This window comes from Erithacus rubecula, assembly GCF_903797595.1.
Source record: "Erithacus rubecula genome assembly, chromosome: 2".
In the NCBI taxonomy this organism is placed as follows: domain Eukaryota; kingdom Metazoa; phylum Chordata; class Aves; order Passeriformes; family Muscicapidae; genus Erithacus; species Erithacus rubecula.
The window spans coordinates 57381871-57406327 of NC_136685.1; the positions used below are offsets into that span (position 1 = coordinate 57381871).

At 39.9% G+C, this 24457-nt stretch overlaps 1 protein-coding gene across 1 annotated transcript in view; it reads left to right on the plus strand.

Annotated features, from left to right (window-relative positions):
• Window positions 1–24457, plus strand: part of TIAM2 (TIAM Rac1 associated GEF 2) — an 87230-nt gene that overhangs the window by 26480 nt on the left and 36293 nt on the right. Inside the window, exons 8-13 of the mRNA XM_079331324.1 lie at window positions 1507–1569; window positions 5747–5914; window positions 8639–8743; window positions 9162–9240; window positions 10173–10265; window positions 11296–11556. Of these exons, the coding sequence (XP_079187450.1) occupies window positions 1507–1569; window positions 5747–5914; window positions 8639–8743; window positions 9162–9240; window positions 10173–10265; window positions 11296–11556 (769 nt within the window). The remainder of the gene's footprint in view (window positions 1–1506; window positions 1570–5746; window positions 5915–8638; window positions 8744–9161; window positions 9241–10172; window positions 10266–11295; window positions 11557–24457) is intronic.

The window sequence follows — 24457 nt, forward strand, 5'->3', positions numbered from 1 at the left end:
AGAATAGGCCTGAAGATATCTTTATTGTCTCAGCCAACTGGGTTAAGCAGAGAAATGGAGGTTCCTTCTCTGCTCGTTGTGTTGTAATATTTCTGTCAAGCAATAGATTAAAAAGTCTTGTTTTCTTGGATTTAAGTTCATTTGACTGTAGCTGGAATGTTTTAATCTATGGTACCCTATCTTAAAAATCAGATGGTATATTCTTGAAAATTATTGTGTCAGGGAAGTTTTTGATTTTATCTTGTTTATTTTTATGGCATTAATAAAAAACGTTCAGAGTTTCTGTGCTGGGAAGCTTTTGTAAACATTAATGAAGTGGCTGAGTTTTCTACTAATCAGTTAATAAAACTGCACTGAAGCAGATGGGGGCTGTCTAGGCTCACATTATCCTCAGTTTCGTAAATGCTTATGTGCTTTCTTATGTCTTAATGGTGAACTGTTTTGACAAATCATAAGCAATAAAATACTTTGATTACATCTGTGGGTGAGACAAGGAAGTTCAGGAGTGGTACCCTTTATTTGCATTGGCAGAAACTGGAATTTGTATGAAATCTAGAGAGAGTTTGTTGTTGTCCTGGATTATCTGAAAGGCTTTTGCTAATACCAAAACCCCCCAAAATCTCAGGTGTTAGTCTGATATTGTCCTAATTTGTTGACTTCAGAAGGAGTTTATAAAAGGGTTTTTTAATTTGCAATTTAGGAAGGTAATGTTATTTCTTGCAAATCTCAATGTCACATATAAAGTATATAGGTCTATCCTTCTGTTTACACCAGCCTTATCCCTGAAATATCTGTATCAATGGCCATTTATTGGATTTTTAAAAGATAATTAATAGGATTAGCACCTCTGTGAGATACCAGTAGTTAAATTTCAAAGGCATGTGGCAATGTACATCTGAGGTCCTTCCTTCATCACTTCCAAAGCAGACACTTTTAGCAGGCACTTTTTCAGCTGCTTTCATTACTTAATAGTGTGAGGTTTGGGTCAACTTTAAAGCTAAGCTAAAAGTTTAAATCGATAGTGCCAAGAAAACAGGTTAGAAAAGATGAAAAACTGTAGGGTAGGAGGTTTTAGAAACCAGCAACAATGATTTGAAATATACTTCCTTGAAGTCATAATGAGATTTGTAGCTCTCCCTAACAGTATCCTGAAGGGTGAAATTTATAATTCCAGTATAGTGTATGATTTGAAGGTAAATGACTTTAATCTTATTACTAAATAGTAGATAGGAAAAAACAAGAACATGTTTTATATGTATTTGAAACTGAGTGTGCATGTAGCTTAAAAGAGAAAATCTGCTTAAATTTTCTTTATATGGAGAGAGTTGTATTTCTTTATTGCTTCTAGTCAAAATAAAGCAATAAAAAGTACAAAAAGATCCCCAGGGCTTAGCAAGTTGATATATATTCCTTAATTTAATTTTATTTTTTGTTTTTTCAAAACAGAAAATATGTTAAAGTGTTTATTTGTTCAACCTGCTTATTTATCTGTGATGTTTTCAATAGGTTTTTGATTCAGCAGGAGGACATGGATTTGCTGGTGTGCAGAATTCAGCCAACTCTGCTGAGGTATGATATGCCTGTTCTCATTCTGCATCATCATGTTTTTGAATTCTTGAATGCATTTCTCTAAGGTAATAGTGGGGCTGGTTCAAAGACCCTAAAGAGATTCATAAAATATATTTATTGTTAGATGACAGGATTAAAACTCTGATAATGAAACCACTTTAGCATAAGTTTCTGAGCATTCATGGTAAGTTTTAAAAAAACCAAACCAAACCAAGCCCCTAGAAGCTTCTTCACACACTAATGCATACAGTCTGTACACTGTGGGAGAGATTTGGGGCAGAGCTTGTTTGAAAGCATCCTTCACAGTATGGCAAATCATAGGATGGTTTGAACTGGAAGAGATCTTTATAAGTCATCTAGTCCAACCCCCTGCAATAAACATTAAAATTTTCATCTAGATCAGGCTTCTCAGAGTCCCATCCAATCTGACCTTGATGGTTTCCAGGGATGGGATGAAAGCCAAGGTATATTTTTCCCCCTTGCCTATTTCAACAGAACCTTTGTGTTTTGAGTTTTAAGGCAATAAAATCTATGTAAAGTCTGTGGACCATCCCATCAGAGAAGTGAGGTTTCATAAAAAGGTGGAGATTGCCCAAGTAAAGGAGAAGGATGGAGCATCCTTCAGCCATATTGCCCAGTAAATAGCTGGGATAGATGTTCTCTTATGCCCAGCGGAAGGAGATTGGCTGCTTTTCCCTGCCTGGCCTCAGTCATGGTCCTTCTCCATTCCTTCAGCCTCCCAGGGGCATGGTGTTGCTGTCCCCCAGTCTGGAAGGGCATCTCCCACTGACAGCATTTTGTCTGTTCTTTGCAAAAGTGAAATACCTGAATTCTCTTTGTTTCTTGACCACTTGCCTGTTATTTTCTGGAGTGGGAAAGTATTTAAACCAAATCACTCCTCTCTTTTCAAAATAAATGGAAATTATGGGTTTGAAATCAAGTCCTGTAGAGGACACTTAACAAATTCCTCCAGAATGTACCACTGTGTGTGGTGTGAGATGGCATCCATGTCCATCTCAGAGACAGCAAGCACAGTTAATTCCTGTTCAAACATGCTGGAATTGTGGAAAGGTTTGCCACATGAGAAGAGACCAAATCTCTTGGGCACAGCCCCTGGAGGTTTCTCCTGACACCAGTCCCTAGGTTGGATGCCAGCCTCTGTTGGGCTGGAAGGTTGATGAAGCTGCCTTATACAACAGGGTGTGCTGGGGTTCCCCTGTCCTCTGGCCTGACAGGAGCATTTACTCCTCCTGAACCCTTCTGAGGAGACAGAGAAACGTTTTAAAGGCACTAGGGAGCAGCCAAAATGGAATACTCTCCCTTTGGTGAAGTGTCAGCAAAGAGAGAAGGTCTGTCTTCTTGTCCCAGCTATAGGTAAAGCAGCCTTCTCCAAATTCAGACAGGGGCTCACAGCCCTGTTTCCCAGGTACAGGGGGACCATCAGAGGTCAATGTGCCTCCAGTTTGGGCCAGGACTTAAAAATTTATTGAGGTTGTCTTTCAAGACTAGAAAAACCCACACAATTTAGGTGCTGAGCAGAGCTCTGGAGCTAGAAAACACATTTTTTTTCCTTATTATTTCAACCCTATTTCTGAAACCTTTTTTTTCAATGGGTATTAAATACAGCGTGGGTACATTTTTAAGATCCTGACATTTTGGTGAATCATACAACAACTCAGAAATGATTCATCATAACTTTGAAAACCGTTATTCTGGCATCAGCCTGGTTTCACTGGCTGATTTAAAATAAAATCAAAAGCAAAAACCGCATCAAAACTTTTATGAAATGCTGCCTGCGGAGGGTGAATGACAAATAGTGAAGTCTGCCAGGGAAGCTGTATTTTCCCTGAAAAGGATGATAAAACCAGAGGCAAATAGTGGGAGGAAATGATGAAGTAACCTATTGGTCCTGCAGCAGCCCTGTGGCACAACATGTGACAGTCTGCAAATCCTGGCGCCTCTTTCTGGAAAATTGGATGGGTTGTTATAACTTCATGTGGCAATGAATGAATGAACCATTGTGGAATTGGTCACTGCAGGCATAACAGGAAAAAAAAAAAAAAATCCCTTTTCATGTCAGATTTTCTGAGATGGAAAATGTGGACGAAGCAATGGTTCCTTGACTGCAGTTAAGGAGCACAGTTATGTTTAATAACAGAGGGAAGTTTATCTCAAATTGTATGCTTGAATGTCATGTTCATGGCAAGGAAAGGATGTAGCTCACATTGGCTGCAGATCTTTCTGTTCTGTTACAAAAGCTTACATCAAAGGCGGCCTTGAACCTATTTCTCATTACCTTAATCCTCTGTGATATGAGGTTATGGTTTGTTTTCATCTCTGGCCATAGTGAGATTTATTTCAGTTGCACAGATTTGAAGTGCTAGTGTTGCAGGGCAATAAACCATTGTAGTAGTTGCAAACCTCCCTTGCTGAGGCAAGCATAGCATTGGTTTTCCCTGGAGGAAGCCACCAGGTTAATTCACCCTGACTCATTTGTGCTAATCTGCTGCAGCCTTCCTGCCTTGCCCCTTTCTCCTTTCTGTTATTTGCACTATGGGGGTAGGTTAGGCTCCATTCTCAGGCAATTGATTTAGTGCTGAGAGGGCTACAGTTTCAGGGGAATTACCTTCTTCAACATCACCAGTGTTATGAGCAAGCTGTACCTACCTGCCAAGGTCAAACTTCACCTGGTGTAGATTTCAACACTGTGCTAATTGCAGTAGCAGAACACCACTCCTCTTATGTATAATTTGATGGATTTCAGTGGGATTTCTGTCACCTGTGTTAATTGAAACTTCATGTCCAACTAGTTGAAAGGGGCAGTTGAAATCAAGACAGACAAGATTAATGAATAGACTTAGTTCATGAATATTATTCCACCAAACCAGTGTTACTCTGGCATCACATTATTACTATGCCACAATCTGGTTTGTCTGTAACCTGAATTTCTGCATTGTTTGGTAATTACCTGGATAGGATTGCTTACTTCATCATTTTTACAGCCACAGTTTGCAAAAAGAAAGTAATATTGGTCTCTCTGTTGCTACTGACAGATTGTTGTCAACAACTTTGCTGCCTGCAGCAAGGGGAAGAGTCCTTGTGCAGCTTTTACAGCAGCTTTTAATTGTGGTGCACCCCTGGGCTTGTGTCCCGGTGGAGAGGGGGCAGAATTGTGTGATCAAGGGTCTTCATGTAGGCAACAAATCCCCCCAGCCCAACAAACAAACAAAAAATACTGACAAAAAGCATGAAGGAGGTAGAGATGAGCTCAGGATATCTTAAGGTATGCCTTGGGTAGAAGTTTCACCACTTCATGGAGTTGTCCCTTTCCAGTGACTGCATGGGGAATCAAGGGACCCATCTGCATAATCTGAAATGCCTTGATATAGATAATTAAGTGATGTGCTGACCCAAATAATATGTGAAACTCCAAATTCCGAACAGCTCTTGGTGTTTGTCTTCTCCTTGTTTGTTTTTTTTGAAACATGCAGCCTGAAGTGAAGTACAAGAGAAAGTGAGAAAGTGACAGGGAATTTATTTAGGACTGATGTTATTTGATCAAGCAGAGTGGTGTTGGAAAGAGAGAGAATGTGGAGCAAAATGGTAAACAGGCCATGGTAAACCCTCTGCTGCCAATGAAACACGATGTTCTGAAACTGTAAATAGAGTAGAACGTTATTCCTTCTTTAGGCCCTTATTTTGCTACGTTTAGCCTTGCTCCACAGTGCTCTCTGCTGGAATTTTGTTGTAATTTTTTGTCAAAATGACACTAGTTCCATGTATTTATTTATTTATTTACACAGTTATTTTATATGTATTGGTTAGATTAAATTGTAGTTGTCAGTTCTTCTTAAAAAATTATTTCCATTGTGATATTATACCAGGTAACTATCTATTTCCACAATCAGCTAAATCAATGATTAGTATGACATAAAGGCATGAAATTCCATAATGGGAAGGCACAGCAAGTTCAGTCTGAGCTCTAGAAAATCAGGTGTTCAATAGTGAATAAGAGAAGCTAACATAACTCTTTCCCTTGTTTGCCCTGAGAAAAACACACAGCACTGTTTTTGAATACATGGTCACTGCAAACTGCTAATGTAATTTCACTTTTGTGTTTTGTTTTGTTTTATTTTTTGACATCCACACGTGTTATACCTTTCTCCCTTGTTTCCAGCAGCAAGTTGATGATTTTTTGAATGTCTACTGCTCAGTGCCAGAGAGCATCCAGAAGGAGAATGCTTGGGAAACACAGACCTATGTTCATTTCTGTGATGGCCAAGCTGTGGCGCTGACACTCAAGCCTGAGCACAGGGTGGAGGATGTTTTGTCTTTGGCGTGCAAGGTACTTATTTTTCATGCACTATTTCACCTTGTAAATGGCTGTGGACTCGAGAAGGAATGTTGTATATCACTGGATGAATAAATAGGGAAAACTGTGATGAGATTATCATTATATAATAATAGAGTAATGGCATAATATTTAATACTAATAATACATAATAAGCATCTCCCTGTCACTGTCTCAAGGGACATTGCTCTCTTTCCTTAGTTGTGGTTTTTATATGCTGTAGCAAAGGCAGCAAGGTTGTGGAAAGGTTTTCCAAAAGTGCTGCTGTAGACAGCACATGGGATGCCTCAAGGGCAGTGACAGTGTGCCAGGTAGTCAGCCCTGGGAAGTGTTAGCTCGTGTCCATTCTGTGTTTTCCTTGCAGCAAACTTGGTTTTCTGTGCAAATTAATCACAGGGGAGCAACAGGGACTGGTTGAGTTAGAGCCAGATTAAGGCATTTAAGATTGCTGTGACAAAGGCTATCATATAGGTTTGCTTCTGAAAGGACCTTTTTAAGCTTTTAATTAAATACAAGCTCTGTTTGTGAATTTCAAAGAGAGAGTTCGCTTGTGAAAGTCAGTGCTGGCAATTTGAGAGGGATTGCTATAGATCATGGAACAGAAAACTGAGTCACAGGTTGAAGGTAAAATAGAAATACCAGTTTTAGCTATGGACAAAACACCAGCACCTCTGGAACATTGTGATGTATCCAACATTTCTGCCTCCATACGTGTCAGTGCTTGAATTTAGCTCTGTAACTTCATGATTCAAGTCACTTAAATGATGCTAAACAGCTTTTTGGAAAAAATAACTCTTTATCCCCCAAGTTCTCTTTTCTGGCCAACTGGTAAGTATATTTTATTTACTTCACAAGGGGAAAAACAGGAAAAAAAGGAGTCCTGTGCCAGACAAGATCCAGCTGTAGCTTTTGGCATAGGCTACGGTGAATTTCCATGTGAACTCATTGAACTGGTTTGAAGTTAATGAATTTTGAGGCTTTTATGGAGGAGAGGGCCCAGTTTAATGGCCCTTTTCACTTGCTAAGATTCAGTGGAAAAAACAGAAAAAGAAAAGCTTTTAACACTCCAGAGTAAACTATAGTTTGTAAAATCAAAATAAGGGCACTGATTTAGGGAAGTCCCAATATGTCTCCAGGGCATTATTAAGAAGAAATTATCTTCTTGTGCCTTCTGCTGGTGGAGACTGAATCCTTGAGAAAATGTTTAATGTTTGGCTTTGCTTTTAAAACCTTGGCTGTCCCCTGTCAGGCTGAAGGGATTTTTGGATAGAGGACTTGGCCACCAGGTGGCACGGAAGAGCCAGGACATGTTGAAGTCCTTAGGGTTCCATCGGAGACCCTGAAGGAGGAAATAAATGTTATAAAAGTAAAATAAAGTTGAAAAGGAAATTCCTTACCTCTCTTACTCTATCATTCCAAAATATTTGTAATTGTAAAGCTGACTTTTAATTTTCACTGTCTGCATCGCATGAAAATTTAGTTTTAAATTCCTTGCTTTTTTTATTAAATGTTTTTCTGTTTTATTTTGTCTTTCTATTCTGTGTGTAAAGTTTTTCATAAGCATTCTCTAATGCTGAATACTTTCTGCTCATCTATCCTGGTTCTTTTCCTTCTTACATTTTCATTCTGCTCTGGTGAGTGTAAGGAATCTTTCTTCTTAACAGAAAATGTTTGAATGCTGTGTGGATAAGGCTAAAGTTCAGAAGAGTTGTTAGAGCTTTATTTTTCACCTTCATCCATGCTTTATGTGGTTTATACTTTTTTCTCATTTCTGTTTTCCATCTGAGCTTTTTGGATAGCACGTATAAAAAACTTGTGCGTTTAAATTCAATTTCTCAGGATACAGAACACAAGTAACTTGTGAACTGCAGCATGTAATAAAATGTTAAGTTAATTACCAGTTACTCAGTAGAGTTAGATTTATCAAGCTTCTGAGATGCATTAAAGGGGTTAAATAACCCTTGGGGAGGCTGTCAGTCCTCTTCTTTTGGAAATATTTCTTCCTTGTGTTTTAGAATTGTTGGTCTATTAATATGCTAAAATGAAATGTTTTGTGCCATAGTCTCACCAGTATCCTGATATTTTTCAGAGCCTCCCATCAGGGGCTCAGCACTTGCAGGCTAATATCCTTTGGGAATATCCCTATTTCCCTTTGGCTTCCTGTTGAGACAGGATCTTTACTTTTACCTCATGTGGTAAAAAAAAAAAAAAAAAAAAAAGGGGAAACTCTCTGATCATAGATGAAACCCAGCAATAAAAATAAAATCTAATAAAGGCTAACCCTTAGGGAACTTTCTTGCCATCCCATCCCCTCTCCTAACTGCCCATATGTGCATACACATTTTCTGCATCAGAAGCAAAAGCTGCTGAGCAGACCTGAGAAAAAGGTGGTTGTGAGTGTTAAGTTCAAAAGGACAGAGGACTGTTGAAATATCTTTGGAAACATTTATTAGTGCTCAGTTAATCTAATAGCCAAGACATAGTGTTTATGAAATTATTTGGGAGGATCATAAGGAAAAATGGAAATAGCACTGTAACTTTATATTTTAAGCAATGTATCTAGTTTTATTTATACTACAAAAATAGGTAGAAAATTACTTTTTGAGATTGCTTTTGCATGATTTTAGAAGCTTGCTGTGTGTGTCACTTCTCTGTCTTCTAAGATTCTGGAGACAAATAACGAATAATTGCAAACTCCATTTTTTTTTTCTTCTTTAGATGAAACAGCTGGAGCCAAGACACTATGGCCTACAACTCAGAAGACTGGTTGATGAAAACACTGAGTATTGTGCTCCTGAACCGTATGAATACATAGTAGACCAGGAAAGTGTGACTCTTTTTAGTTAAAGTTTTGTGATGTCTGTAGCTGCAGTTGAGTTATCACCTACAAATATGTGAAATTTAGATCTAAAATAAGGTTTTAAAGCTGTTCTGAGCCTGCTTTCTGTCATTCTGGTTCACAGTTTTGAGTGGCCAAATACTGCCTTCAAGAAATGTTTGAAGGTTTGAATGAGGGTTTTAGCACAAAAGTAAAGTGTCAGCTTGTATTCCAGGGTGGATTTTGGGTCTTTGGCTTTAGTCCCACTCATAGCAGTGGTGCTTACACAGTAACACAGTTCTCTATGTGAAGACAGCAAGTCTTGATGCAAAGAATATTGTGCTTGTTTCTCATGCTGTATCTGGGATTTGATGCTTGCATTTTCATAATTTAATGATTTCTGCTACTGTTCTTTTCTAACAGGTGTATGACGAAATAGAAATTTGTCCATTAAATGTTTATCATGTTCACCTTACAAAGACTGAAAACATAAGTGATTATGGTAAGTGCTCAGGAGTTCTTCTTTTTATTCTTCTCACTGCTTACTTTCTCTCTTTGGGGCTTTTTTGTTTCTGAGAGCAGATAGAGCCATCTTTGATAGCTCAAAGTGTGAGTCTGCAAAGAACTCAAGGCATTGTAACAAAGACCCAAACCAACTGTTTTACACTAGCAAGTGCATTTCTTATGTTTTGGAAGGGTTCACTTTCTGGCTTTCCTACAGTGGCCAAATAATTGAATCATGAGCTTGTCAGAAACATTAATATGCTTTGCCAGGACTAATATAAGTGCTCTCAGTCAGTCAGTGGTCAAGGTCTGCCTTTTTTTTTTTTTTTTTTTTTTTTTTTGTGGTGGGATCCTCTGTTGGCACAGTATCAAAAGTATACTTTGGAACTAGTTCTAGAGGCTTTTTGTCCATGGGAGGTAGTTAAGCCTAGAAATAATTACATACCTTGCAATGATACCTTTATATGGCAGCTTTGTGCTGTGATTTAGCTGCAAGTCAGTTTTAAATTAATATTTTCTGGCCTTTCCCACTTATTAGTCTAGTATGGTTTGCTGCTTTATAGTTTGGGTTTCCAGTTTTTGGAATTGTTTAATACACTTCTATGTCTGATGGACACTCTGCAGAGCTCTTACTGTAATAATGTGCTGTTCTGTGTTATGGAAATGTCATGCAGCTGAGGTAGAAAGTACTTTTTTTGAAACTGAATTTTTTTTTTACAGCAGAGCATAGCATTTTCTGGGAGTTGAAAAGTCTTACTGATTTTAACAGGCCTTACAATGACTGGGTAACCATATGATAATTTCTATTTGCTCTATGCATGTGTTCTTATGAGAAGTATCTTCCTTCTCATATAAAGTCTACTAAATACAGGAAATAAAAGGGAAATGTTCCCAAGAAAGTTTGTTTGATTGAAACCTCTTTCACTTCAGGCTTTGCTGTCATGGCCCAAGTTGCTGAAAATGAGCATCTCACCCATATCTTTGTGAGTGATGTTCTCCCTGATGGACTGGCATACAAGGAAGGTACTATATCCTGTTTGTGTTTAAAACTATTCTTCATTATCTTTTTTGAGTCCAAAAACTTGAAGGAGCTTTAGTCATGCTGTCTGAAATGTTTCTCAGTTCTCTTTCCTGAAGACCATGGAAAGTATGTAATAGTAGGAAAAATAGTGTACACAGAGTAATTGAATTATCCTTTCAGTGTAGTGGGGACAGCTCTTGTTCATCCTTGGAGACAAAGTCTGTGTTCAGCCATCCAACCCAGTGCTTTTGCACAGAGGAATAAAATGGAGAATGAGCTCATCTCACACTAGGGAACTTCATGGGCTTGATCAGTTTCTATGACCCATTGCTTCCACTTTTGCTGGCAGAAAGCCTTCCTTCCCAGAATAGTTTTCTGCATACATTTCTGTGAGCACCTTCCCACTGTGCTGCTCAGAAGCTTTGCCTCCCATCATCAGCACGTGTGAGGATCATGTGCTCTCTGAAAAACAGCCCCAGAGAAATGGAGACAGATATATTGATTTGCTACCTGATGGTAATATCTACTTGGTTTTGCTGACTTAGAAAAACAGCACTTGCCACTGTTTAGATTTATATAAAAGCTGATAAAAACTCAATCCTTAGTTGTTGCAGCTTTGCATGAATAATTTGATCTGTGTGACTAGTGCCTTGTTCTTCACAGATGATGAAATACGTGTTATGGTGCTGCATAGTGATGGTATCTGGTTGTGAGAGGTGTCTCTATTCTAATCTTCTTGAAAGCTGTGCTGCTCTCCCACCCACCCAGTTCTGTAGCATCTTTAAACAAAACCAACATGGTTGCTGTACTGTGGGTAGCACCTATCAAAGTAAGAAAGCTTGAGGTCAACCTGTATAATTATAGAACAAATAAAGCTTCCATTGGTTCTAATGGACTTGTGGTAGGATTAGGCAATTTGAAATCTAATCAAAAAGATAAAAAGGGAGTCAGCATAAGGTTTGGGTTGTGATCTGATCCTTTTAATATTATATTACAATTTTTTTTTCTTTTTTTGCTTTCACATGCTGCTAGGGCTCCGAGTAGGCAATGAAATCCTGAGCATAAATGGAGAGGCTGTGTCTGATCTTGATCTCAGGCAGATGGAGTTACTGTTTTCAGAGAGAAGTGTAATGCTTACAGTGAGAACGAGCCATTGTGGGACCCAGCAACCCTTCTGTGTGTCCTGGTCAGATGGTGACATTTCCAGGGATCCAAAGAGTTTGTTGCCCCCTCCAAACCAGTCACAGCTCCTGGAAGAGTTTCTAGATAACTTCAAAAAGAACACAGCAAACGGTAAGAAACTGACAATAATTCTGTTACTTCCACCTCACTTTGAATACCACAGTTTTTTAAAACTTAGTCATGATTATAATTATATGCTTGCCTTAAAAACACAAGTATAAACTGCTGAAGTTCCATTTGTGCTCAATATCTGCCTGTTATTATTTTTTAGGGAGCAGAAATGGAACAGAATATGATTGTGTCTGCAGGGAGATGATAATATTTTAATCTGCTTGTCTGTACCATCCAGCATTATCAAGTGTTCTTTTAACTGCTCTGTGTCATCTTGAGTATTTCCAACACATCCATTTCCCAGGCATCAATGGCTGAAATGTGATGGCTTTCAGAAGCAGCGTATTGTTCTGTTTGCCATGTTTTCTGTGTGGCAAAGTGCCACATCCATTAAGGGTATCTTTAGGGCAATAATCATCATCACCTTAGAAAGGAGTCATGGAGCTCTGATCCCATCCAGTGATGTTGTGCTCCTGTTAGGTACAGCAGCCACTGTGTAGAATAAAGCCTATGAAAAGAGCTTTTGTGGGGATTGTTCTACCTGCTCATACTCCTTACTCACTGTAATAGCACTGTTTTGAGGACTGGGTGGAGGATGTATCTAACAGTGCTGGGTCAGGGTGGGATCCTGATGCATTGCCATGTGAGGAGCACCAGGCAGGGAAGGTAAGGAATGTGGTAAGGAATGCTGCTGGATGATATTACAACCCCAGCCCCAAGGAGGTGCTAATGCCCACTGCTGGGTTGTCTTTTCAGCTGGGAATAGGAGGTGGCACATAGAGGGCCTCTGCCACTGTGGCTGGAGACGAGCCCTTCCTTTATCTGATGTTACTTCACTGGAGAGCCACATCTTGTGATATCAGAGCACTTGTGAATGTCTGTCTGAAATAGAAAGTATGTGGGGCTTTGCTCCCCTTTCTTCCCACGCCTTGACTATTTTTCAAACAAGATAGAAGAAAATTTGATGAGATTGTCAGTGAAAAAGTGCAGTTTCATCAATCTGCCTCTGGAGGATGCTAGTAAAATTCTGCAGGAAACTAGCCAGGATGCAGTGCTGTGAGAAGGGAGCAGGAAGAGATACAAAAAGAGATCGCTGGTTTTTGCATATAATTACGGTGGCAAGTGTTTTCTGATTGGAATTTTTTCATAATTAAAAATGGGAAAGAGAAAGAATCACATAGGAGAAGTTGTTAGAATGGATTTAATTATAAAGCAATTTTATTAGGTCATCTTTTGAAATTAAAAGAAATCTGAATACAAGATTTGTGATTCAGTAAGTAGCATCTCTCTCAGGGGCCTTATTTCAATTTAAAATGCCATTAAATTGACTAGTGGCATATAAAAGTTAGTGTCATAAACCAAAAATTATGATAGAGCTAATTAATTACATAATTATATCAGGGCTATAATCGATCTTGTTGGCTGGATATCACAGGCCTGCATTAACTTGAGTATTCAATGTAATAAATGTATATGTCCATTCACTAGATTCCTCATTCCTTGGGGATAAATTTGCAACCTGTGCAAATATTCCATTATAATAGGAAATTACTGTAGTATGTATTATACTTTAAGCATTAGTGGATAAAGGGACATAGTATATTTGCTTTTCTGCTTAAAAGCAGTTAAGGAAGATTTATTTTATTCTGAAAGGGAACAAATAGTTCTAAATTAAGCTTCGTGAGAAGAATTTTTATGTTAATTGAATTCAGTGCTTAGTGTCTGATCACCTGATCAGTTCAAACGGAAACAGAAGAAAATGGCATTACTTTGAATTAATAGGTAATCATAAAGGGTTTAACTGTTTTGTGCCCTGATACTCATGAATTGATTAAGATTTTAGATTAGTAGAGGGGGTATTAAATGGTCGAAGCAGGGATTTGGAGGCCAAGGACTCCTAAATTCATATTCAGTCTTTAGGAAATTCATACAATCATTAAGGTTGAAAGGACTCTAAAGGTCATCAAGTCCAATGCTTGACCAAACACCACCATGTCAACCAAACCATAGCACTCAGTGCCACATCCAGTTGCTCCTTGAACACTTCTGGGGATAGTGACTTCACCACATCCCTTGCAGCCTGTTCCAGTGCTTAACTGTCCTTTCAGTGGAGAAATGCTTCCTGATGTCCAGCCTGAACATTCCCTGGTGCAGCTTGAGGCCATTTCCTCTTGTCCTGTTACTTGTTTTTTGGGAGAAGAGGCAGACCCCCACCTGGATACAGCCTCTCTTCAGGGAGAGAACAGCAAAGTCTCCTCTGGGCCTCCTTTTCTCCAGGCTAAGCACCCACAGCTCCCTCAGCCACTCCTCACAGGACTCTCTCTCCAGACCCTTCACCAGCTCTGTTGCCCTTCTCTGGACATGCTCCAGTACCTCAGTGTATTTCTTATATTGGGGGACCCAAAACTGAACACAGCATTCAAGGTGAGGCCTCACCAGTGCTGTACAGGGGGACAATCCCTGTCCTGCTCCTGCTGCCACACCATTGCTGACCCAGGCCAGGATGCCATTGGCCTTCTTGGCCACCTGGGCACAGCTGGCTCATGTTCAGCTGCTGTCACCAGCACCCTCAGGTCCTGTTCTGCCCAGCTGCTCTTCCCCAAGCCTGAAGCACTGCCTGGGATTGTTGTGACCCAAGGGCAGGACCTGGCACTTGGCCTTATTGAGCCCAAACCACTGGCCTTGGTCCATCAATCCAGCCTGTCCAGAGCCTTCTGCAGAGCCTTCCTGCCCTCCAGCAGATCAACACTCCCACACAACTTGGTGTCACCTGCAAACTGATTGAAGGTGCCCTGAATCCCCTTGTCCAGACCACTGATAATTATACTAGACAGGACTGGCCCCAGCACTGAGCCCAGAGTTACACTGCCCTGACTGGATGAGCTCCACTCACCAGCACTCTATGGGCTCAGCCATCCAGCCAGTTCCTAACCCAGAGAAGAGTGCTCCTGTCAGAGCCATGGGCTGGTGGTTCCTCCAGGGGAATTCTGTGGAAGACCGTGTCAAAGCTTTACTTAAAGCCAGGTTGGCTTTCCCTCATCCACTGGGTGGGTCACCTTGTCAGAAAAGGAGATCAGGTTGTTCAAGCAGGACATGGCTTTCCTAAACCTGTGCTGGCTGGGCCTGATCCCCTGGTTGTCCTATTTGGTACTGTTCTGTCTGCTTGGGTAGAGTTGAGTGAGTCACCCTTAAGACCACAGTTTTAAAAAATATTTTCTAACATTTGCTTGTCCATATTGAATCTTTTCTTCTGAAGCAGCACCTTTGAAAGTCAGTGCTGGAAGAGGGCACCTTTTTAAAAAATCAAGCTCCATTTGGCTGAAGGTACATATGGGGAATTAAAAAACCTCAATGCTTCTGCTGTTGCCTCATTATTTTTAGAAATTAACCCTGTCTTTCTAGAGTGCTATGAGGATTAATGAGCTAAAATTAACAAAGTGCTTAGAAAATGGAAATTTTCAGCTCTGAGTCACACAGTAATGCCCTGCCTAGTGGTTGGCCATGACCACCATGCAAAAGCAAAACAGAACTTACTTAAAATCACTGGCTTCATATAACTTGGACAGTAATAGTTTGTCCACAGTTGTTTACAGTTTTGTAACTGTTAGTTGTAACTCTGATGAATGCTTTTTCCTATATATTCTGCTGCATTGAGGATACCCAGTCATAACTCGTGGCAAACCTTGGCAGCTTTTACTGTACAGAAGGGAAGTGATTGACTTTCTCCAAAGCCACTAATTCTGCCACTCCTAAAAATTATTCCCAAGGAATTTTTGGTGAGAGTGATACATTTTCTCCAAGAGGTTGTTATACCCTTGTAGCTGTATTTTGGACCTGCTGTGGTTGTATCATTTGATCTCCCACATGGCACCACTATGTTCCTTCTGCTTAGCTGCTTGGAGAGTAATAAGCTTATCCTGGAAAAGAAATTAGATGAAATACTTTTAAAAAATGCACTTGTAAATATGGAGCAACTAAATTTGCTCCAACTACAGTGCCAAGGAAAATTAAAGAAATATTTATGTAGAATTAAAAAATGAGGAAATTGGACTGAAGTTCTTACAGCTGTGCAGAAAAAAAAAAAAAAAAAAAAAGAAAATGGGAAAAAAAGTGCCTCATTTTAAGATGGCATGGATATTTGAAGAATAAACAACAGAGAAGGCACAATAATTAAAAACTATATTTAGGGCAATGCTGCGTGGGTTTATGCTATATCTATAGATATACCATATCTATGACATGAGGCAGGAGATAGAAGCATTAGTAGGTGTGAAAATCCATTCCAGAATGTTAGTTACTGTCAGAGCTGGGCAATTTTTCTTTTTCCTCAGCAAGTGTGGTTTTGCCAAAAAAAGCTGTTGTTTTTGGTTAGCTGACACTGTTGAAACCAACCCTAATTTGTAAATAGAACTCTGTGATTAAAAAGCAGAAAAAAAAAAAAAAAGTGGGGGATGGCAGGTTGGAAATGCTTTAACAAGTTTCCATGATGAAACACTTTCATCTCTGAGGGTTAGAAAGTTAAATGGGAAAGAATCCACTTAAAAATGAAAAAAAAAAGGAAAGAAGAAAATTAAAAGGCAAAAAGTAAATGGACATATTGTTCCTGCGCTCCATGTTGTACTCCTCAGCTGTGGGGCAGGGTGCTCACCTCTGTGCAGGGTCTGGGTTCTGCCTGGCCCGTCTGTCTTTCTGGAAGAGCAGCCCCAGGAGCAGTGAAGAACTCTTGGGTGCTGCTGACAAGGAGGAGGCTTGCTCCTCCTCCTCTTCCTCTAGCCCCATAGCACTCCTCCCACCCTGTGCTGGCAGCAGCACTTGCTGCAGCCCCTGCAGCTAATCAGGGAGAAATCTTTCTCCCCAGCCCCCACACACCCAGGGAGTTGAGCTGATGGGTGCAGTTCTGACAAGGGCCAGAGCCAGGTAAGGAGGAGCGGGGAGCAGGAAGGTGCCAGGGGAGAGCTGATTGCAAGGAGAGCTGTTCTCAGAGGTAGAAAGTTCTCTGTCAGTTGAGCTGCCCACAAAACACTGCTCTAAGCCACTTTGGAGCAAGGGTTCTGCCCTCTGCTTTCCTTCCTCTTGCACTCTTGCCTGGGCAGCCGTGTAGACTGGGACCTGCTGGCTTGAGCCACTCCTGCTGAAGCTTTTTGTGCTGCATAAGGCATGGCTGGAGTCAGGGAGGGAGAGAGGCATTGTGCTTTTTTACAAATGGGCTGTGTGCTGGAGAGGAGCAATTACATTTTAGATCCTAATCTGCTACACACTGAGATATTTTTGCAAAGTGTCAGTGCTTCAGGAGGAGGATCAGTGGCTTGAATCCTCACATGGAAAGTGGCTCTTCTGTTTACCAAGACATGTGCAGTGTCTGATTTTAATCTTAGTAAGCACCCACAGAAGCAAAGCACATCAGTTGGTCACAAGTTTAATTTTTATATGACTAAGTTATTTAAAGAAATGACCTTAATAATAACAACTGATTTGGATTCAATTCCAAGGTACTTCCTGTTTCAAATGCACTTTGCTAGGTGTTGTAGATGCCTCTCCAAAGTGTAATTACAACTCACTATTTCTCCAGAAAACTTCGTTTCATTCGGCTTTGTCAGATACTACCAAGTTGAAGGAGGAAAGGAAGAAAGAGGTTGGCTCTGCTGCCAGCTTCCTCTGCATGTCACTGTGCACACCTTTCCACACAGCACCCCCTACATCCTCTTTCAGCTCCAACCTGCCCTGAATATCAGAAAGACCTGTGTCCTTCTTAAGAGAAGAAAAAAGTTAGGAGGATGTTGTCACTAAGGTGGCCTCTAGCTCTGACAGCTGGGGGCTGTGCCTGGACCACTGGCTTAGACCACTCTGCTTCTTGCTGTTTGCCCACAATTTTTTGTAGATGTCTTCAATGTATTGCTGAATGCATTTTGTAAACTAAAGTAAAACTAAAACTTAACTGTAAAGCATTTCTAAAATAACTTCTACTTTTAGTTCTGCCCAAATCAGGTCCTGTTTGCCTAGATACTGTTTCAAAATACAAATTATCTTTGTTGTGCTGTAGGGCATCTCCTTCCTTGTGCTTTTGTGTGAGGTATCAAAAAAATCAGTTTTTATTATTTCACAAGCAATTCCTTTGAGCTCTGGAGAGGCGAATATGGCTTCTTAGCTTCTCAAGTTCCAAGGATACCCATGATCCTGTTAGATAATGGGCCCTCATCTCTGTTAGTTGAGCAGGTCTGCATACATTGCTCCCTCCTGCCTGGTGGATCTCATACCAGGTATCTGCCAGTTTTGTGTGGTATAAGGCACAGTGCACTGGGAAAGTCTCTGTAGCACAGACATGTAGTCATCTCTACAGCATGACTGATTATCTGCCTGAAGACAGATGACTGCTGCGCTTTCTTTTTCTTACTTATTACCCAGCTCGGTGTGAAACCACACAGATGTGATAGGACACGCTCCTCAGAGCAAGCACAAGGGGCGGGCTGTGTGCTGACAGCATTGGACAGCTGGGGTGGGTTGGCCCCTGCTCCAAGCTGTTTGTGCACTGTGAACACGAGTGTCTTCGTCCTGCACTCCTGTGAATCTCTGGGAAAGGGCTAGGTCTGACCTGTGACAATACCTGGGGCTCTAGAAGTGTAGATAGAGGTCAGTTCAGAGAAATTTGTCTCTTCAGAAGCTGGATCCATTGGAGCACTTGTTGCCTACTGCATGTTTTGCAATACAAGCATTTCCCAGGAGTGGTGGTTTAATGAGCTCTTGCTGGCACTTGACAAACTGTCCTGTGGGCTTTCTGCTAGATGTGTGTGCACCAAATTAAAAGATTGCTTATGCTGTAAAATTCCCTTCGTTGTGCTTTCCTACTGAAAGAGCATTCTGTTCTGCCTTGCTAAATGCTGCTATGATTTAATCCCTGTGAAGTTAGTGGGCCAAATTGTTGAGTTTTTTTTTCCTGGTGTAAACTTCATTAAGCCCTGTATAGCTGCACCTTCTGGCTCAGTGATATGTAGGCATAAATCATCATATTGCCCTTCCTACTAAATTCTGTAGAATGACAATATGGGTAGCAAGGAGGTTTATTAATTATGATAAAGTTAGAGACATCCACATATAGACTAGTGCCGTAGGCATGACTTAAAACACATCAAACAGCAGATGTTCTGTGCTTCACAGAGGTAAGGTAGGTTGAGTAATGATAAAAACTGTCTAAGCTAGCCATAAACTCTTGCTAAAGTATTAACTAACTTTTCCTCTCGTTTTTCCTTTCTGTTTTCATTACTTTTTGTGCCTATAAATCTGAGATGGAGAAGAAAATGTACCACTGAGGTGCTATACTTGGAACCTGGCCTGCAGGGAAACTGTAGGGAGGAAGGCATTTGTTATGCACTTAGGAAACAAATGCGTTTAGGTAACAGTCTGAGAAGCTGGTGTGAAGTGTTAAACTTCAAACTGAAAAGGCTGAACAGCTGCCCAGCAGGCAGATACTTGGGCAGAGAAAGTTTAGAATGTTAAATAACCGTATAGAAACACACCACTGAGATGCAGGGGCTAATCAGGCATTGCTACAGAAGTGCAGGCAACTATTTCCCATTATGCTGCTAATTTGTATCTCCTCTTGATTACTGAATTAGCTAATGAGTCAAATGATTTTGCCTCAGCATGAACTGTTAACAGACAAAGGAATCGAAAGGACTCTGGTCCAGCAGCAAAATGGATGCTTCTGTAGATACTGAGGAAAAAAAGAAATCTAAGAGAGCATAGAGCAGCCTATAGAAAGTCAAACTTGTACAAGTAGGTGGCTGATTGGAGTGAAGCCACTGTTCAGCATGTCACCCAAAATGTCTTAAGAGAGCTGCATGATACAAAAATATTTGCATGAACATACTGCCTTTTTCTATACTTGAAAAACTGGAATGTTAAAAGAAGACCTGTCACTTTCCTCACTGAAGAGTGAGAACAAAGGAGGAAGACTTGTCCTGCTTGATCACTTCAGATCCTAACCAGAAGTAGGAATTTCTCTTTGTCTAGGCAGTTTCACATATGCAAATAGAAAGTGGTTGCATTGTACATTGAGAAACATGTAAAGCACCTTCTGAAGTTTCCTGGTTTGCTCCCTGAAGCCAAAACATATGGATGAGAGGGGCCATGAAGAGAGTCTTCTTGGCTGGTCTGTAATTGCATGTCTTGTTTGGTAACAATCAGTATAGTTAGTGACAGGCCTCTAGTAATTCTGTGTTTAAGAATCCTGTCTGGGAAGTCTGATGTTATGACAGCTGTATGCTAATTTTCTTCCCAGATTTTAACATATGGAAAGGATTCCTGCATGAGTTTCCAGCTACACCAAGGAATCAGTTATATTCTTGAAGCTAACCTGAGGGACCTTCTAGCCAGTCCCAAAATAGGTTACAAAACATCCAGACCAAAAAGTGATAAAAGCCAAAATATCTTACAGAGATTTAGTAATTTCTGAATTACTAAATTCAGTTAATTTTGTGTTTTTCTAACATGTTCTGTTTTCTAGAGACTGAAGTTACTTGAACTAGTAGATCCAAGTCATGATAATTTGGCAATGAGAATTTGAGCTAGTTGTTATCTGAAATTAGTTCAAAGACTTTCAGAAGAACTTGAAAATTTCCTAGACAAAGAGAGGAAGGTGGTTTTGAATTGACAATAAATTTAGTGTTTCACTATCTTTTTAACTGTTGATTAAAGAGCATTAAAGCTGTAAACCACTGTACAGTTGGTAACCACAATTACTGCCTGCAAATAAATTTGGATTTACTCCAGCATTGGAGTGAATGCTGTGAGTACCATCTCTGGTGAAAATAATGGACTGGCACTGTATAACAGTTAAAAATCTACACAGATTCTATGAATTGAGCTAACATGGACACTCACTTAACTGGACATTAATAGGAATTTGCACTTGGGGTCCATGGTACCTCAGTCTCTTGCCCAAATCCATAGAGAACCTCCATGAAAATAAGGGAACCAAATTGCTTTGGCTTTCAGCTTGAAGTGATAGAGAATATGGTGTGCTTCAATGGACATTTCTCATCTGTGGCTGCAATCTACCTTCTCTTAAAAATCTTGTTTTCTTATTGCAAAAGTTAGCTGGAGACGGTTTTCAGCCTAGAAATAAAATGTGATGATAAAAACTCCTCATGAATAAGCTCAGTGTGTAGCAGCCATTTTTCAGATGTTGAGGCCTGTACTAGTAAGATGTAAGAATGCAAAAAACTGACTTAATTTATTTGCTACTATGTCATGCAGAGGAAATAGATGAATGATGAGGTAAAGTAGGACCTTTCAGCCCCCTTTTCCTAGGTGGAGATGAGATCTGAAGTTATTGCTCAAGCTGGACCATTCTTGCGTCATGGTCTTTGAATTTTTCATCAGCTGATTTTTCACCAAATTTCCAATAATCTTTCTCTGGCCAAAGATTGTTTAGAGGAAGAAAACCTGTTTTTATATGAAGGCCTTGAAAAATTCTGTGTCTCCAAACACTCTTGATGTTTACCCAGACATGGGCCTTAATGATGGAAACCCTGGAGCAGAACCTGCAGCATCCTCTTGTATCACAACTTCACCAAACTTATCTGGGTGTATCCCCACAACTTCGTCTTCTAGACCGTCCTCACTTTTACTTGCAATTTTTCCAGTGCAAATGGGCATTGTGGGATAGTTAATCAATCTTCCATGGGATCTACTTTTGCTTTTCTTCTTCATGACCATAGTTGTTGTGTTCTTTCCAACCTAGAGAAAAATCTAAAGGGCTGTAGAAATTGTGTGGGCTCTGTCATATATACCAACTTGTGGGTGCCCCTTCCATGCTGATCTCAGGTGATAACATGAGCCAAAGAACTGAAAATACTTATCCTTGCATAAACAAGACATACATGTTATTCATAGCTGAACTAGTGAACCCAGAACCCCTCATCTCTCTGGTGAAACTTGGATGCCTTCTTTAACAGAGATTGTGAGAATGTCTCTTGAAAGCCATTCAACAAATTCCTTTGGATCAACAGTTACTTTTTGAAAGATATTTCTTGAAGTTTTTCAGAAAGGAAAAGGATACAGAAGGAAATGCTTACAGATCTATTTCTTTCAACTTCATTACAAAAAAGTAAATATACTGTTGAAAACCTGAAATATATTTGGTTGTATAGAACCAAAAGAAATAAGCACACACATGCTACCTACCAGGCTGAACTGTTTAACTGAAGTTATGAGTGCTGGTCTCTGAGGGAGCATCTTTAGAGCTCATTATGCTGCTATTTCTCTTCTCCAGGCAATGCTGGAATGGTTCACCTACCACTCCCTGTTTATCAGTAAGTCTGAAGGCATGAAGACCACCAAAGCTTTGTTCCTTTCTGAGAGCTGGCTCAGACTTCAATATTATTTGCACCAGGGATTTTGGAAATATTTGTTATCTTTTCTTGGAAGTTTACTTTTCTCTTGATAGTAACATTAGCTAGAAGAATATGAGAACTGTAAGCTTATCGTAATTAACTGATCAGGCTGAAGAATTTGAACAACAATGAAAAATGCAGCTTTCCATATACCTGGCTTAACTTTATTACCCAAATGTAATATCTCATTTCCAGATAAACCATACAGCTGATTATGGAAACTCTCTGTAACAGGGAGTGGGAGAATATCCTACATGCCAATGATCAGTCGTGTTGTGTTTTATTGGCAGTTCCTAAAACATTTGGGAATTAGTGAAAATATTGAATACATTCTTTCCTAGTGGACAGTCTGGACCTCCTGCAATCCTTTACAGTTGTGGATCCTATTTATTGTCCAGCTAAAATTAATATTGCTATTCTCAGAAGAAAGCTGATGCCCACCTTATTGCTGTTTTGCATTATATGTCTGAAATCACTGGACAATACCAGTGTTTAAAAAATGCTGTCACTTGCTTTGATCTGAGGTCAGGATATCAGTCTTTTACAGGCTAGGCCAAGCCCATCATAACTGCTTGTGTGCCTCTGTATCTGCAGCATCTAACTACTGCAGATTAAAAACTGCAGCTGAGAGGACAGGAAGTGAGAGTCCTCTTTCCCTTTCAAGTGCCAGAGAACCACAAACAACAAAACGATCCGTTTGTTGCAGTGGAGTTGTTAATGAGCATCAGAGCTGGAGTCAGCAAGAAACTGGGATAGGACAACTGTTGGGGCTCATAGCCCACGTGCACTTGTGATATAAATCTTCTCTTAGTCATAAACATTCTTTGCCAGGATCTTTAAGCACCAATATTAATGAAACTTCAAGTATTTCTTGTGCTCTACTGAAAAGACAGGCTTCTGGCTATTTTAACCTGTGTAGCTGTATTATGTATATATCTATCTGTGTAATATTTATGCTATGCTGGTAGACATACCAGCTTGATAGACAAACCCAGGGTGGGAATTTCCATACTCAGCACGTCCAATCCTCTGCTTCTTATGGCTTTGGACAACCCTGTTGTTACATTTATCCTATTCCATTTTAAAATAGATTGTTTGCATTCTTTGTACCTAGATAAGTCTGTTCCAGAAATTTATTTGTGTGATGGTTGAAAGCCAGCCTTCTAATTGCCAGCATACACATATTTCTGGCCGGTGTTATGTCTGATCAGTATCTGCTGGCCTTGGTCTTTGCTTAAGTAGCTCTAGCTAACAGACAGCTAACTGCATGTTGTCATTCTCCACATTTCCACATTTTTCTTTCATTTTTCCAATGCATGAGTCACACCTTATAGAAACAATAGTTCTTACAGGTCCCTGATACTCTTTTCCATGTGATTTCATTCTAGCACTGTACCTTCATCTTCAAGGTCATCCACATCTCCTTTATGCATCTCCAGTAATGCTCCTAATTAATGCTCTGTATGAACTTTGAATGATTGGAGTATTTAATTAGAGTACTTACTATTGTACTTCCTTTGCTAAGACAAATAATGAAAATATCAAATAAAATTAGTCCCCAAACCCACCTTGGACAAGATCTGCAATCTAGCCTTTCTCAGGCCTAGGAGCTGATTCAGACAAATCTATTCTCATCTTACCTTCTAGCCAGTTCTGTCTTGTTTTAATTCCTATCCTTTTCATTTTGGCTAGCAATTTCCCTTGGGATATTATAAAAGTTTCTAGTTTCTTGGTTTTTTTTTTTAAACTAAGTTTCCAGAAAGTTATTTTTATCCTATATTTTTGTCTTTAAAATATATATTTTATTAAATGTGGATATCAGATTAGTTTGACACAATCTGCTTACTCATAATGTATGTATGTTATATTCCATTTATCTTTATATTTCTGGTTTTTCTTTCCTTGAATTTATTGTGAAAACCTAAGGTTACTACATAGGTTATAGATCTGTATTTTCCAAAATTAGATTACCCCAGCATTCTCATTCTTTCTCTAAACATAGCTATTGGATGTTATTCACCAGCAGTATAGCCTCATCCTCTTTTCCCCATCATCAGCTGAATAATTTACTAAAATCCTTGCTCCTGACTTTCAATTTCATATGCCAGGTTTTATATGTTGAAAGCTAAAGTTTAGTCCTCTGGTGAGCGGCTTGAGTGCAGTATGGCTTGCACCCAGCTCAGGCATGGTCGCCTCTGATCATTAATTTCTGACCTGCCTTACCCATCCTTGTTGATTACAGCCATATTTCAGCCTGGTTCAGCCAAGCCCTGTGGGACTGGCTTTTCCATGGCCTTCTGTTTATTGTAGTGAACGTTTGGTGAGGTGGTGAGTGGATCAGGTGAAGTCAGGGATACCAAGGGATGCTAACTGTTAATCAGGCATCTTACCTTAGCTGAGACAGCCTGGATGTGGCTTCATCTCTCACCTTCTCTCTCCCACAGTGAGGATAGTTATCAAGTAGTGCACAGAGCAGCTGCTCCTCACAGATCTGAAAATGATGCCCTGCA